This window comes from Chanodichthys erythropterus, chromosome 1, assembly GCF_024489055.1.
Source record: "Chanodichthys erythropterus isolate Z2021 chromosome 1, ASM2448905v1, whole genome shotgun sequence".
In the NCBI taxonomy this organism is placed as follows: domain Eukaryota; kingdom Metazoa; phylum Chordata; class Actinopteri; order Cypriniformes; family Xenocyprididae; genus Chanodichthys; species Chanodichthys erythropterus.
In genome coordinates, this window is record NC_090221.1 from 34,315,338 (window position 1) to 34,331,686 (window position 16,349).

Genomic DNA, 16,349 nt, shown 5'->3' on the forward strand with positions numbered 1-16,349 from the left:
TTATCATCTGTTGGTGTGAACGCTAATATAGCGACTGTAAAAAACAACATTATCGTCCGTTGGTGTGAACGCTAATATAGCGACTATAATAAACAACATTATCATCCGTTGGTGTGAACGCTAATATAGCGACTGTAATAAACAACATTATCGTCCGTTGGTGTGAACGCTAATATAGCGACTATAATAAACAACATTATCATCCGTTGGTGTGAACGCTAATATAGCGACTGTAATAAACAACATTATCGTCCGTTGGTGTGAACGCTAATATAGCGACTGTAATAAACAACATTATCGTCCATTGGTGTGAACGCTAATATAGCGACTATAATAAACAACATTATCATCCGTTGGTGTGAACGCTAATATAGCGACTGTAATAAACAACATTATCGTCCGTTGGTGTGAACGCTAATATAGCGACTATAATAAACAACATTATCATCCGTTGGTGTGAACGCTAATATAGCGACTGTAATAAACAACATTATCGTCCATTGGTGTGAACGCTAATATAGCGACTATAATAAACAACATTATCATCCGTTGGTGTGAACGCTAATATAGCGACTGTAATAAACAACATTATCGTCCGTTGGTGTGAACGCTAATATAGCGACTGTAATAAACAACGTTATTGTCCGTTGGTGTGAACACTAATATAACGACTGTAATAAACAATGTTATCGTCCATTGGTGTGAACGCTAATATAGCGACTATAATAAACAACATTATCATCCGTTGGTGTGAACGCTAATATAGCGACTGTAATAAACAACGTTATCGTCCGTTGGTGTGAACGCTAATATAGCGACTATAATAAACAACATTATCGTCTGTTGCTGTGAACGCTAATATAGCGACTATAATAAACAACATTATCATCTGTTGGTGTGAACGCTAATATAGCGACTATAATAAACAACATTATCGTCCGTTGGTGTGAACGCTAATATAGCGACTATAATAAACAACATTATCGTCCGTTGGTGTGAACACTAATATAGCGACTATAATAAACAGGACGTTATCGTCCGTTGGTGTGAACACTAATATAGCAACTATAATAAACAGGACGTTATCGTCCGTTGGTGTGAACGCAAATATAGCGACTATAATAAACAGAACATTATCATCCGTTGGTGTAAACGCTAATATAGCGACTATAATAAACAGAACTTTATTGTTCGTTGGTATGAATGCTAATATATCAACTATAATAAGCAACATTATCGTCCGTTGGTGTGAATGCTAATATAGAAATCTTTACAGTTCGTTCTTTGTGTGAATGTTCCTTTTACTGTAAGCTACATTAAAAATAAGATGGATACTTTAATTTATAGATATGAGAGTAGAAATGTAAGTGCTCAATCAGTAGAACACAGGCCCCCTGTGACCCCTTGTCCTTCTGTTTGCCAAATCAGTTTCAGTCTATTTCCAGAATAAAAGCCATGGCATTTAATTCAGCATGACGTTAAAACATGATTCGGGTTTTTATAGTCTAATAATTCCAGTGCTGATGTACCAGTCTCGCAGGCACACATGCGTTATGAGAGCGAGAGCTGCAGTGGTAATGACCATCTGCCTCCTCTGATAACTGCAGCAGTCTCTGCGCTCGTAAATGCTGACCTGACTCTCACCGGGAGCAAACGTCCTCACACCCTCCAGGAGACGCATCCAACTTTCCCAAAATAACCCCGAGCATCAGCGGGTGTGCGCTTCGGTCTCAGGGTGTTCAGAAGTGTTTGAGACGAGAATTGCTAAGATTATCCTCCTTAAATCACTATTATCACAGACAGTTTCAGCCAGGATTTTCTTGGCCTGCAAAGGGAAACAGGCCCAAAAACCTGAGGCTGTGTGTAAACCAGCAAAAAACACTAAGGCCTGGTTTCACAGACAGGGCTTAAATTAAGCTAGGATTCGGTCTTAGTTCAATTAGGTCATTTAAGTAGCTTTTATAAACGTGCTTTAGAAAAAAACATGAAAAACAATGGCACTGACATTATTTTAAGATATGACAGTGCAAGTTGCTTTCAGTTAAAATGGCTCCAACATGCATTTTAGTCTGGGACTTGTCTGTGAAGCATATAAAAATGCAAAATGATCAAAGTACTTTGAATTGGTGTGTGAACTGTTGTGACTACACAGGATGCTTTGCAATACACACTGTGTCATACATTTATGTTCAATAGTGAATGCGTACACGCTTTACTAGGCAAGACGCAAGAAACAATTAACAGTTTCTTTGTGAGTTATGATTGAACTGTGACAACAATATGCAATAGTGGATAACAATCAAAAGGCAAAAAAGAAACACTAACACGTTAATCCAAAACATTTACAATACTTGAATATCAATCCTTTTGAGCTGCCTGCTGTTTCCAGTCACAGCAAAGAATAAACCTGTATTGTACAATAGAAAACACAGAAATATGCAAACAATAAAGTCTTAAGATTTCATTTCCAAGTCTAACAAAACACTGCATGAATAATCAGCTTAGTTTAGGGTAGGTGTGTTTGTTCAACAAATGAGATGCAGCATGTGAGAGACAATGTCGCCCTCTGCTGGTATTAAATGCAGTTGTCTCTCCTGAAACTCAGGCTGCATCCAAAATTGCATACTTCCTTACTAAATAGTAGACGAAAAACAGCATATGACAAAAAAAGTATGTTTGATTTCACAGTGCTCATAAAAGATTAGACCTGGATGACCTACTTCTGGTGAGATTCTGAAGTGTGCATACGATGGACACTTTTCTATCCCATGAGGCCATGGGAGAGGATTTGTGAATGGCAGTGAAGCAATGCAACTGACGCTGGTAGGTCACATGATGATGACAACATGGCAAATGTAGTACGTCCAGATTACATTCATACTACACACATTCATACTAGATTGAATGTACTTTTTAGCGGTCGTGAAGTAATTTAGGCTATTTCAAAATAAGTACCTGCTCAAGAGAGTATGTGATTTCAGATGCAGCCTTTCAGTCTGTAAGTAGCCAATGAGACATTACAACAAACATAGGGAGAAATTATATCGTCTTCAACGTCCTATGAGTAGAATAAGCGGACTGAAAATAAGTTATTATTATACTGCCCTTCTGAGTATGTTGAATGTTATAGCCTACTTTACGGTTTTAGTGAATAAAACTGTAACTAAAATGACCAGAAAACAACAACAACAACAAACAAACAAACAAAAATCAGAAAAGTACAGTGGTACTACTTTTTATTGTCATTTTCATTTTAAAGTACCTTATTGGCATGATTATGTTTACATACAATATTGCCAAAGCATTATTTCACAAAACAAATCATAACAAGACAAAGAAAAAGTAGAATTGGAGTAAGGGTCTAATTAATATATTATTATAATATATAATTATCATTATTTCATATGCTTTATTATTATTATTATTGGACATCAGGACCTGTACTCGTTTCATAACATTTTTTAAAAGTACTTATCATGCTATTTAAACCTATAATTTATTTTAAACAGCATAAAAAAACAACATCGAACTACATTTCCCATTCACCCCTTCTTGGTTAAATTCTGTGCATTTCCGCCTTCCGGCACAACTCTTAGCCAATCAAAACACAGTATTGACGCTGTTTCTACCGTAGAAATAGAATAAGCTGCTAGAATGGAAAGTTTAAGCATAAAGTTGGCGGGGCTTATAGCGGCCCGGAAATGATCTATACCTTAATACTATATTTATTCTTTGAACTCACCACTGTACATTTTAAATTCAAAGTTTTTCTGTATTTTTATTCAGGTGTGAATTTTTATTCAACCTGTCTGCTCATTTTTCGCATGTAACAATTCTTCTAGCGTCTTGTTTACACAAAACATCCTGAGATTTGAATGTGACTCTATGGAGGATTCGCTCTCTGGGCCACCGAGCGCCCCCTGGAGGAATAACCGCTGTACGTGTCATAGAAAGCCGCTGGACTCCTTTGGCGCCCTACGGTTTCTATGCAGGTAACTAGGAAGTGAACCACTGAAGCTCCTCCTCCCACGTGTATCCGCAGGAACCGGCGGCGGCGTGACGCGTGTGGAACAGACAGACCGACCGACCGACCGAAACCGGAGGGACAGAGTCAGGTATTTTTAATGAACATATATGTTACATAGAGGTTTATTTGGGGTTTTAAAAAGGATATGAAGTACTTTGATGGTGTACTACGACATTCACCATATTAAAATCGTACTCAAATGTACTTCAAATAGTAGAATAACACCTCGGGCCGAGGTACACGTTCGAAAATCAGGGTAACACCATGGTACTTTGTTGTAGTTTTTGTTAGTACGTCCTTAAAGGGCGGCGAAGTCATCGATCGCTAGTGTGGACGCGCTCGTCCGAGCAGGACACACGCACGCGCGCGCGCGCGCACACACACGGGTCAGTCCCGGTTTTAACGGCAGTTTCTTTCCGCTGTTGTAGGACTGAAGATGGCAGATGATCCGAACGCGGCGGACAGAAATGTTGAAATCTGGAAGATCAAGAAACTCATCAAGAGTCTGGAAGCGGCGAGAGGGTGAGAGAGTTTGTGTTGGAGATAAACAGGAAACGTATGTGACTTAAAGTTTGTTTTAACGTGTGTTAGTTCAGTGGTTCTGAACTGCTAACTGAAAGGTTGTAGTTTCAAACCCCCACGAGGGTTCATTCATTACTTGCCACCTTATAAATAACATGCTTACAACTATGCATATATATGGTGTCATTCATATCTGAAGCACAACGTTGCAGATCAACAACACACACACACACACACACACACACAAAATTGGGTTTTCGGATTCCTAATCCCTAACATTTAAGTATGAGTAATAGTATTGGTGGTTCCTGCTTTAGTAAAAACCACTAATGACTAGTTACTCCAGCCGCAGGTCCGGGCAGCTCTGTCTGATACTTCAGTTTGGACCTTCTTTTGTGTGTGTGTGTGTGTGTGTGTGTGTGTTTAAGTTTTGAATTAAGTCGCAGTGAGTTTCAAACAGGTGTGTGTGTGTTTAGCCCCTCATAATAACTATAATTACTCATTAAACAGTGCACTCATTATAAGTTCAGATAAGAGACTTGTTCATGATCAGCTTGTGCTGGATTTGAACCTACAAACTACCTTTTGGCAGCCATGGATTTTGAAATGGAGTTGGAGAGGAAGCTAATGCTTGTTTTCTACACTTCACTCACCTGTCGTGTTAGGATGGAGGTTATAAATCCGTGATTTTTATATCAATGGTAAAGCTTGTGTACATAAGTTTATTTGAAGAACCACTGCATGCGTTACAGAGCGTGTAAATGCGTCATCGGCATGGCCGTTTGGCACTCATGCTTCTGACCGGTAGTTATGTTGAGCTTCACAACAATACAGACCTTCATTCAAGGGTAAATTCTGTGCGTGTGCAAGATAGTAGTAATTCATGCTCGCATGCACAAATGAAGTATGCTTAATCCCACCTCAGAAACCGAAACTCTTTGTTTCCATGCATGAGTGCCGCTGACCTTCATGCCACGTGTGTGTGTGTGTGTGTGTGTGTGTGTAAATAAACTGAACTGCGTCCTGCTCTGTCTGTGTTTTGACCCTGATTCCACCTCAGATCTCAGTGTGGATGGTATAAACTGAATGTTTGAAGTCAGCCTCTGTTTTAGCAGCAGATTATACGTGTGTGTTTGTGTAAGAGAACTCTTGAAATGACACTTTTGTCAGCTGACGATACTGAGGCCTTTGACCTCTTTGTGTCTTTTTGACTCCATTCCAAAATCTAGTGAGCTGCCCACATAGACACCATTATAAGTTATCATAGGTACAAAAGCTGATCCATCACATATAGAGAAGGCAGTCCCAGAATGCATCTTGATGGAAAAATCCATCCAAGATGGCAAACAAATTGCAAAATATGTTATTACACTTAAACTGTTAATTCACCCGATAATGAAAATTCTGTCATTAATTACTCACCCTCGTGTCGTTCCACACCCGTCAGACCTTCACTCATCTTCAGAACACAAATTAAGATATTTTTTCAGTGAGGCCTCTATTGCCAGCAACATCACTGAACCTCTCAAGATCCAGAAAGCTACTAAAGACATATTTAAATCAGTTCATGTGAGCGCAGTGGTTCAACCTTAATATTATAAAGCGACAAGTTTTGTGCGCCCAAAATAATGACTTTTCAACAATATCTAGTGACGGACAATTTCAGAACATTGCTTCGAAGCTTTACAAATCTTTTGTTTTGAATCAGTGGTTCGGATCATGTAAACGAAGCCTCATTTACTGAAATCATGTGACTTTGGTGCTTCGAACCACTGATTCAAAACAAAAGATTGGTAAAAATTCAGGTCCATCTTCATGATGAGAACAAAGTGAATAGCAAAAGTCATACAGTTAACAAAAAGATATTCAATATTTAAGATTAACGCAAAACGATGTTAGACATCTCTGAATAAAAATGTTGTCTATTCTCATTAAAAACAGTGCAGTCCAGTGAAATATGTCTGACAGTCACGGGGGTTGGACAAGGAAGGCATTATGGTAGTTCTTCACCCAAACAGCACCTAGTAAAAACAATTTGATCACACATAGATTAGAAATTACTTTCAGCCTTTCTAACTTTTAAAGATAACTATATTAGAACCCAAACCAGCACATGATATCGTTCTGTTTATCGCCACGATTTTGTTGCCTGCTGCTTTAATTGATTGAGGTCCTTAAAGCAGGATGGATTCTGATTGGTTGTCATTGTTTTTATTGTTCATCATCTGAAAGTGTTTATTTCTCTGTGTAGTCAACTTATTTCTGTGGCATTCATCCAATTCCATCTGTCACTTGTAATCAATACAAGTTTATTACTGGTCTCAGGTCAGAGGGTGGAATTATTTGATAATCTGAAATATTCAAGTTGAGAGTCTCCTTGGTGTTATGCATATTATTAAGTACTGATGACTATGTAATGATCCAAATCAGCCACTTATGAGATTCCTTTTCAGTTCAGATGCTGCCATAGCCTGTTAACTCTGTGTCCTGGTGGCAGAACATTTTTCCCTATCGCATATTTTAGTAATCATCATAAATGAGGCATCCTTTGAAAGCGTAAACATTCAAAATTTAGCCTGTGAAAATCGTTTTAAAATTGGAACACAACTTGGTTAGACATATGACTTTGATTTTTCAAGCAAATAATTTTGTGAAATATAGATTTTGTAAATATAGATTTCGATTCAAACACCCAACTAATCTCATTCTTTAAAGGACAATGATTCGTCTACGTCTATTAAAGCTTTGACAAAATCACACCAACATATTAAAATCTAGAAAGAGCAGTTGTCATATATAGGTATGAAATAGCTTCACAAACCACATTATCATTATTACTGTTAATATGAATATTCAAATTATCACAGAAGAACTGTGATAAAAGTTTATAGTTTGGATATAAACACTAATGTCTATGGAAGCAATCAAACTAGAGCAAATCACCTTTTAAAAGTAACTTGGCGCTTCAAAAAATGATTGTATAGTTACATTATGGCAGTAGGTGGAGACTAGTGACTTAAAAGTGTATGTCATTGAAGAGATTCATTCAAGAGATTTGTTCAAAAACGCTAATTCATCTAGTAATGAAACAAGCAAGTATTTGAGTCATTGAACCATTAATTTCAATTTGTTTTGGAAGAATTAAATTAAACATTTTAAATAGACTGCAGCAATTAACATTTTGTCAGAACCAGTAAATTGCATGTTATTGAGTTTAGTTGTGTCGTCTGTTCAGAGTCGTGGGAAAATTGTGATTTTTATTTGAAACAAAAGAAAAAAAACAACGTAATCCTCAATTCATCCAGAATCGTGCAGCTCTAGATTTTGTATGATAAAAATGTTTTTTAAAAAGGTACATTTGCTGTACAGTAAAATTAAACTTCTATAACTTTTTTACACTTTCATTATTTGAAGCTGCTTTCACTTCTGCAATAATCTGCTGAGTGTCTTCTTTAAAAAGAGACCTTAGGTTGTGTTCCAAAGCATTCTTGAACTACAACCATTTATAGTTCAGATCTATGCTCAAAAAAGGGCATTTAATGGGCTAAAAGGCTGCTTCTTAGATGGCAAGTAAACCTCAATTTTGAAATTGAGACATTGTTCTTTCTGTAAATGATTTAATTTACAGTAATTTGTCTGTTTGATGTTTTTGTAGAGCTGAATAACATGGCAGTTTGTATTTCTTTCTGTCAGTAATGGGACCAGCATGATCTCGCTCATCATTCCTCCTAAAGATCAGATCTCTAGAGTGGCCAAGATGTTGGCAGATGAGTTCGGTACGGCGTCAAACATCAAGAGCCGAGTGAACCGACTGTCAGTGTTGGGAGCCATTACCTCAGTCCAGCAGAGACTCAAACTCTATAACAAAGGTGTGTGTGTCCTTCTCTTTAGTTACAGTCAAACACATTTGCAGTTTTAAAGAGGATATTTGAGACAAATCCTGTGTTGTTCTGACCTCTCACATAGCTGAGTGATTTTATTGAGTTGATTATATGAGAACAGGTTTGATAGACTCTAACCATAACATTGTGCTTTCTATAAAGTGCATATTTTACATTTATGATGGAAAATTGGTACTTTTTTGTTAGAGGCTTTGCTAACTAAAAGAATGTTAATGGTTAATGTTTGTTTTGATCATAAGATGGGATATAAAGTCAACATCACCCTTCAAATTGACAATTCTGAATGCACATTTATGATCTTATTATGCACAGTTCATCTGTGTATATTATTCCAAAGCAAAAATAGTTTGTTTTAGTGATATGTATTTAAAATGAAGCTTATTTTAGGGCACACAGATGGGAAATTAGCATTAATCAATGGGCAATTTAGTCATCATTTTCTCTGACTCTTCATGTAGCCTTTATGAAATCTTGCCAGTTAGTGATGCACTGAAATTTCGGTAACCGAAAATAAATTAATAAATTAATTTTCTGTTTTTGCCAAAAAAAAAAAAAGAGAGGAGCATTTTGCTTGATTCATGTAATAATGAATAATACATATTCATTATATTTTTACTTAACAAGTCATCTTCATTATTTAATGTAGCTTATGTTTGAAAATAAGTATTTACTACAGCCACCATTTAAAACTAATTAGAGTAGAAACATAATTATTATATCATTAAAAAGTTGATATAAAAGCTTTATGTAGAATTTTTATATACTACTCAGTTTTATTTAGAGTTCATTATTAAATACATTAGATTAATTATTAAATAATCTTTAGTTTTGATTTTTTTTTTTTTTTTTTTTTTTTTTTTTAGCTAAATAAAAAGTTTATTTTTCGTTTCAGTGTTTTGGTAAAAAAAAAAAAAAAAGTAAAAAAAAATTCAATTTCCAAAAGTTGACAGTATTGTCAAGTAATGATAGATTACAATCGATTCATGTCCTTTTATCTCATTGAAAATTCTACTTCACCCAGAAATGTCACGGTACAGAAGTGCAAATGCCATTTCATGTCATTTTTACTCATTGTATGTCTGTTCACATCATTCACCCAATGTGAGACTTCTGCAAACACGCGACAAAATCTTGAGCTTCATCCGGTATTGATGGTTTTGGTCTGTTTGGCGTCTCTTGTTTCCTGTAGTGCCTCATAATGGTCTGGTGGTTTACTGCGGCACCATAGTGACAGACGAAGGCAAAGAGAAGAAAGTGAACATCGATTTCGAGCCATTCAAACCCATCAACACCTCCCTGTACCTCTGTGACAACAAGTTTCACACGGAGGTAAAATCCCAATCCAAACGAAGCGTTTCATAAAGCTCATTGTAATTGAGATGCTATATAATCTTCTGTCTTTCCCTAGGCTCTGACGGCGTTATTGTCAGACGACAGTAAGTTCGGGTTCATAGTCATTGATGGTAGCGGGGCTCTGTTCGGGACTCTACAGGGAAACACCAGAGACGTGCTGCACAAATTTACTGTGGACCTTCCTAAAAAACACGGTAATCATGCCTAGACATTTTACTGTGATGTTTTCTATACATCGTATATTCACAGTATGTGCAATATGTTTTTTGGCGATATAAAATTAAGATGATTTTAATGCACTTTGTATTTAGCCATTAAGTTTCCTAAAGATTGTGTCATCAAGCATTCTTGTCTCGAGACCCGTGATTATGAGCTCATCAGCTAAATCAGTGTTAGAATTGATCAAGATGATTCCTTTCCAAACTCTTGACTCAATGATTCATTTGCATCATCAAATGCCTGTTGGAATAGAGTTAGAGTTACATATGTAAATAGGAATGATTATCTTTTCTTTTTTTAGTAAAAAAACATGCCGTGATTTTTCTGAACTAGATTTGACTATTTATTTTACTTTTTGCATTGTTGTTTGTTTTAAATTATTCCCCATTTAATTTTAGAATAAATGCATAATTATTAAATCATCTTTTTAGCCATATTGTCCAGTAACGGTGTCCTCTTTACTCAAGTTTTCTCTGGTCTTCTGCTCTTGAATGCTATAAAATATAGAATGAACACAGATTTGCCTTTCCTTAAACACATCATCAATGTATCCAATATCGATCAACATCTAATTTGTGTTTATTGATATATTAGTATATAAACCTATTAAAATACATATGTATATATTAAATAAAACATTTCTTCTGTATTTTAATCTTGCAGTTGAGCGTGTGCCTGTTTAATTAAGTAAAAAAATCTGAGATGCATGATTTATTTTGAGTTTGTATGGGTTTGTTCTTTATGGATATATGGTATTAATTTTATTTGTGCAGATCTTAAAAAAATGTTTAAAATTAACTTTGATGAGCATGACTAGTTCTCAGATGTTTAAAAGCATAATTCCCCCAAAAATGAGAATTCTGTCATCATTTACTCACACTCATGTCATTTCAAACACCAAAGAAAAATGTAATTCTAATTAAATCTGAGAGATTTCAGTCCCTCCATTGAAAGTCTATTTACCCAAAAGATGTTTCAAAACATTCATAAAGAGATTTGTAAAATAAATCCATATCAATCAATATGATGAAGAGATTTATTTTAGGCTTTTATTCACAAGCTTACTATGTTTACAACATTCAAATTTTGTCACAGAAGCTCAAGCATGAGAACCAATGAGGTTCAAGTCAAGTCAAATTTATCTATATAGCGCTTTTTACAATTGGTAATTGTTTCAAAGCAGCTTTACATATTAGAAGCACAGAAAAAAGGGAAGTGGTTAAAAATAAGCTGTACAACCAAGCGTGGTAATATGTAACATATACAAGATGGTGCTACATTAAGCCAATGTCGGCTGACTCCCAGGGGTGGAAAAAACCCCCTAGGAGAAAAACCCAGCGTGCTAGCACTGGGAAAAAAGTCCTAGGAGGGGAAAAAAACCCTTGGAAAATATATATAATATATGTAAATGGGTATGGAGATCAAAATCTGAATTATACATTTTTATTATAGAGATTAAAAATAGATTATATATAAATATATGTAAGCGGATACGGGGATTAAAAATCTGAATTATAGATGCAGCCAGAACTGGATCTGTAATCATGTGTTCATGCATGTGTCATGCCATCACATTTGAACTTCTGTAAGAACCAGAGAAGTTTCAAGCAAGTATGGTTGAGCTTCTGTTTATGTTGGCTGATGAATGTTTATATTTGAATATAAGCCTAAATTAAATCTCTTCATCATATAAAGTGATCGATTGATATGGATGTATTTTATGAATCTCTTTATGAATGTTTTGAAGCGTCTTTTGGGTCTTTTCATCATAAAGCGATCGTGTTTCTTCGGAAGACTTGGATTAAACCGCTTAATTCATATTGATTTATTTTACCATCTCTTTATGAAAGTTTTGAATGGTCAGTTTTGGATAAATAGACTTCCAATGGAGGGTCAGAAAGCTCTCAGGTTTCATGAAAAATATCTTCTTTTGTGCTCTGAAGATGAACGAAAGCCTTACAGGTTTGGAACAACATGAGGGTGAGTAATTGATGACAGAATTTTAGAGGGAGAGTAATTGATGACAGAATTTTAGGTTACCTTAACCCTTTTAATGGACACATATATAAACGTGTATTTACACCACTTTATCTCTCAGGAAGAGGAGGTCAGTCCGCGCTGCGTTTTGCTCGGTTGAGGATGGAGAAGAGACACAATTACGTGAGGAAGGTGGCAGAGACGTCTGTGCAGCTCTTCGTGTCCAATGATAAAGTCAACGTGGCTGGACTGGTGCTGGCCGGATCCGCAGATTTTAAAACGGAGCTCAGCCAATCTGACATGTTCGACCCGGTAAGAAGAAAGTGTATTGTTGTCGACTCTGATTAGTTGAATTAAATGCCCTATAAAGTCCATGTAGAAACTCTACTATGGCTTTATTTCAAATAGAATACTGTATACTGCGTACTTAAGGCATAGTATGTGAACTGAAGTTACATTATTTTGCAGAAAAAGTAAGAGTAGTGTGCTGTTCTGAACAAAGAGTTTATCATTGGATGTGAACAAATCGCAGTTTTCTGTGATTGGCTGAAGTCTGTCTCTCTAACATCAGTTCGTTGTCTGTGATTGGTTGCAGAGGTTACAAGCGAAAGTGTTGAAGCTGGTCGACATCTCTTACGGAGGAGAGAATGGCTTCAATCAGGCCATTGAGCTCTCCGCTGAAGTCCTGTCCAACGTCAAATTCATACAGGAGAAAAAGCTGATAGGTAAAATACTGATCCTCACAGATGCAATCCTGTATCGGATGAATCTGTATTCAGAAATCATTCTTAAATCCAAGTAACACTAGTTTTGCGTGTCCAAACACCTACAGGTCTTTAAAAACTGTTACGTTTAGTTTGACCAAATTTAAGGCCAAAAAAATGTTTAAATGTTTTAAGTGGTATAAGGAAAGTCTTAATTATCCTTTCAAAAGGTCTAAAGAAAAAACGAAATGTTTCATAAATGTTTATATAAAAGACATTTCAAAAATGTTTTTTTTTTTACACAATAAACTGTACGTTGAATGTGTGCCTGTTTAATTAAAAATATCCAAGATGCAAGATGATTAATTATATATTTATGTCAGTTTTAGTTTCTATTTTTTAATCAAATATTTATATTTTATTGTATTTCAACTTCTTTTTCAATTAACAAAAATGTTTTACTAGATGATAATAATAACCCTGGTTCTTCATATGACGTGCACCAGATCTTCTAATCGTGCTAATTTCTCTCTGGCAAATTCGGCTCTTCTACTACCCTGTTTTCTTTAGTGATTTTAAAAGACAAAGTAGGATGAAACTTATGAAAAGCTAAAGGAAATGTTTCACAAGTTTGTTACCCTAAATGGAGCTGAAGGCTTTGATGGTGTTGTTCTGTGTCTCAGGGCGATACTTCGACGAGATCAGTCAGGACACAGGGAAGTATTGTTTCGGCGTGGACGACACACTGAAGGCGATGGAAATGGGAGCTGTTGAAATTCTCATTGTCTATGAAAACTTGGAGACAATGAGATACGTCCTGAGAATGCATGGCGCAGAGGTCAACGGCTTGGAGAACGGTACATGAACACACACACAGGGGATGGGTCGAGAACAGACACACATTTATTACAAACACACTCTCAGATTCAAGATCCTTTCATGTTCTTGCTAGTCAGTGCTTGTAAGGCATTTCATATAAGCTCTAATTAAATCGCTTCAGGAATTATAATATGGGCACATTCGTTCCTGTCTTCTGATTGGTCAATCCAGTGTTCCAGTGATGATGATATGTGACTATATCAGTAGCTATGTTTCCATCTATTTTTATCTGCATTTTGGGATATTGTATCAAAAACCGTTATTTCAGTTAAAGTTTACTTTATTTAACAAAGTTACAAACTTTTTTATGATTTTGGTTTTATTTTTAGTTAACCATAATGATAGCACTTTACAATAAGGTTTAATTTGTTAATATTAGTCTAATGTTAATATTAACAACAACATTTATTATGAACTATTTATGAAAAAATACTTCTAAAGCATTTATTAATCTTAATGTTAATTTCAACATTTACTAAAACATTGAAATTGAAAGTCGTATCTGTTTGTTAATGGACATGAACTAACAATGAACAGGAATATTTTTAATAACTAATGTTGACAAAGATAAATACTGTGACAAATGAATTGCTCATTGTTAGTTAATTTCTTTAACTAATCAGACCTTATTTTAAAGGGCTATATTCACTATTTCCTCTTGTATCGTATAACTCTGTGTTGAAGTGTGTCTGGTGTAAACACAGGTTTTAAGAGTATAAACCCACATACTTGCATTCAGTGTTTGTTTTTACTGCCGGTTGTTGCTTCAACAGATCGATTAGATTGTGTCAAGAGGAAGTGTTTTCTGTAATGTCTCACTTACTGTTGTGTGTTTCAGATGAGAAAGTCATTCATTTGACCCCAGAACAAGAGAAGGACAAGTCCCACTTTATAGACAAAGAGGTGTGTGTGTGTGTGTGTGTGTGTGTGTGTGTGTGTCGCAATTAACCGTCCTAACATTGTTACACAGTTGACAGCCCTAGTCATCTCTTACAGCGGATGCACAGGAATCATGTTTACTGTGCCACTGATCATTTGTTTGTCTCGTCAGACGGGTCAGGAACACGAGCTCATCGAGGTCATGCCGCTGCTGGAGTGGTTTGCCAATAGCTATAAGAAGTTCGGCGCGACTCTGGAGATCGTGACTGATAAAAGTCAAGAGGGGTCGCAGTTTGTCAAGGGTTTCGGAGGAATCGGAGGTGACGCTGAATCTGGATTTATTTCATTTGGTGATATTTATCATGTCAGGTGTTGATTTATTGTTCATTTATTTACCAAAATGTGTTGCTCTCTCAGGTATTTTGCGGTACCGAGTGGATTTCCAGGGGTTGGACTACCAGGCAGAAGATGATGAGCTTTTTGACTTGGATGATTACTAGGTTGTTGAGACCGAGCTAGAGAGAAATAAGTGAAGATTTGAGGAGTAATGGAAAGAAAAATTGTTCTTTCTTACCGAGAACCTGTGCACTCAATACTCAAAAACGCACAGTTTCAGAAGAGAAGTGTGTCGTCTGTCAATCAAGTGAAGGACAGAGCCATCATGAATAATTCATGAGGCCCAGCCTTAGAGCATTCTGATTGGACAGGACTCACTTTGTTTATTCTCTTCCCGTTTTGAATTAAAGATCTCTCAAACCGTTTGGACTCATTTTGAAATGTTTATTTTTCTTTTTATCCTTTTTCTGTTTTTCTCCCCCCAGATTTTTCCACCCTGAATCCACCACTAGTTCTCTTCCTTTGAGTTTTTTTTTTATTGGCAATCGCTGCTGCTGTATTTTATGACAGTGTGGTATTTTTTACATGGGTTTATGTAAAGAATGGGGGAGAAACAAAATAAATTTGAAAATGCTGAAACTTCCCTGTGTGTCCTGTTTTACTCGAGTGTGCTCTGTATATCCCCCCCCCCCCCCCCCCCCAAAAAAAATGTGCAATTCTAATGTAAAATCTCACCTTGTGCTTCTACATTATTACATTTAGGATTTATAGGGAAAAATTGAGAAGTTATTTTTCTGTCTATAAGCACATTATTGTAGACCTTTTCCTCAGTCATCTTATTATAACACTAAGAAATACAGTGAATATTGGCACTTGACCAGTACAGGTTTTAAATAGCCTGTGTTGATGCTGTTATGTTTCTTTGAATGGTGGCTGAGGGCTGCTTGTAATACCAATATAGGGGCCTGGCACTAGTAAAATGGTATTGAGTTATGATGTATATTAGTCAGAATTAATATTAATGATATAAATTCATTTGGCAAGACTGATAGATCTAAAGAGGTCTGTGGGTTGATTTGTTTTTGTTTTTTTTCTTACTCTCTCTGTTGATGGGGAAAGACCCAACAACAGAAGGAGCCAATCACCTGAAAGCATGCTTCACCACAAACGTCCTCTCATTTCCATTTGACCAACCAGAGAGTCTGCATTTTAAAGTAGCTGCAGAGGGCCCCGCCCTCTCACACACGCCCTGCAGAGCCACGTGACCAACCAGACCTCGAAACCTGATACAACTATGAATACTTGACCAGAAATAAATGTCACTGTTGCAAAGCAAAAGTCTTAATATGGTTATGACCAAAATTTGTAAATGTATTTGTATGACGAATTTGTTATATATTATATTGTATATCTGAAATAAAGTTATAGTATATTAAAAATATAATAATTTATATATTTTACAAGCAAACAGTGAATTAAAACTAAATTGTGCAATTGTCTGTGCTTTGTTATATATATATATATATATATATATATATATATATATATATA

At 36.0% G+C, this 16,349-nt stretch overlaps 1 protein-coding gene across 2 annotated transcripts; it reads left to right on the forward strand.

Annotated features, from left to right (window-relative positions):
* The first annotated feature begins 4,011 nt into the window (after window positions 1-4,011).
* Window positions 4,012-15,430, forward strand: etf1a (eukaryotic translation termination factor 1a). 2 transcript variants are annotated; one of them, XM_067388890.1, is made up of 11 exons: window positions 4,012-4,115; window positions 4,456-4,549; window positions 8,243-8,418; window positions 9,641-9,780; window positions 9,860-9,998; window positions 12,122-12,312; window positions 12,596-12,725; window positions 13,388-13,561; window positions 14,422-14,486; window positions 14,635-14,782; window positions 14,880-15,430. In XM_067388890.1, the coding sequence occupies exons 2-11, from the start codon at window positions 4,464-4,466 to the stop codon at window positions 14,960-14,962; spliced, it is 1,332 nt and encodes a 443-aa protein (XP_067244991.1). In that variant the 5' UTR covers window positions 4,012-4,115; window positions 4,456-4,463; the 3' UTR covers window positions 14,963-15,430. The 2 variants fall into 2 exon arrangements, with proteins under 2 accessions (XP_067244991.1, XP_067244984.1); XM_067388883.1 differs by lacking the exon at window positions 4,012-4,115 and having other exon boundaries at window positions 4,463-4,583.
* Window positions 15,431-16,349: the final 919 nt, after the last annotated feature.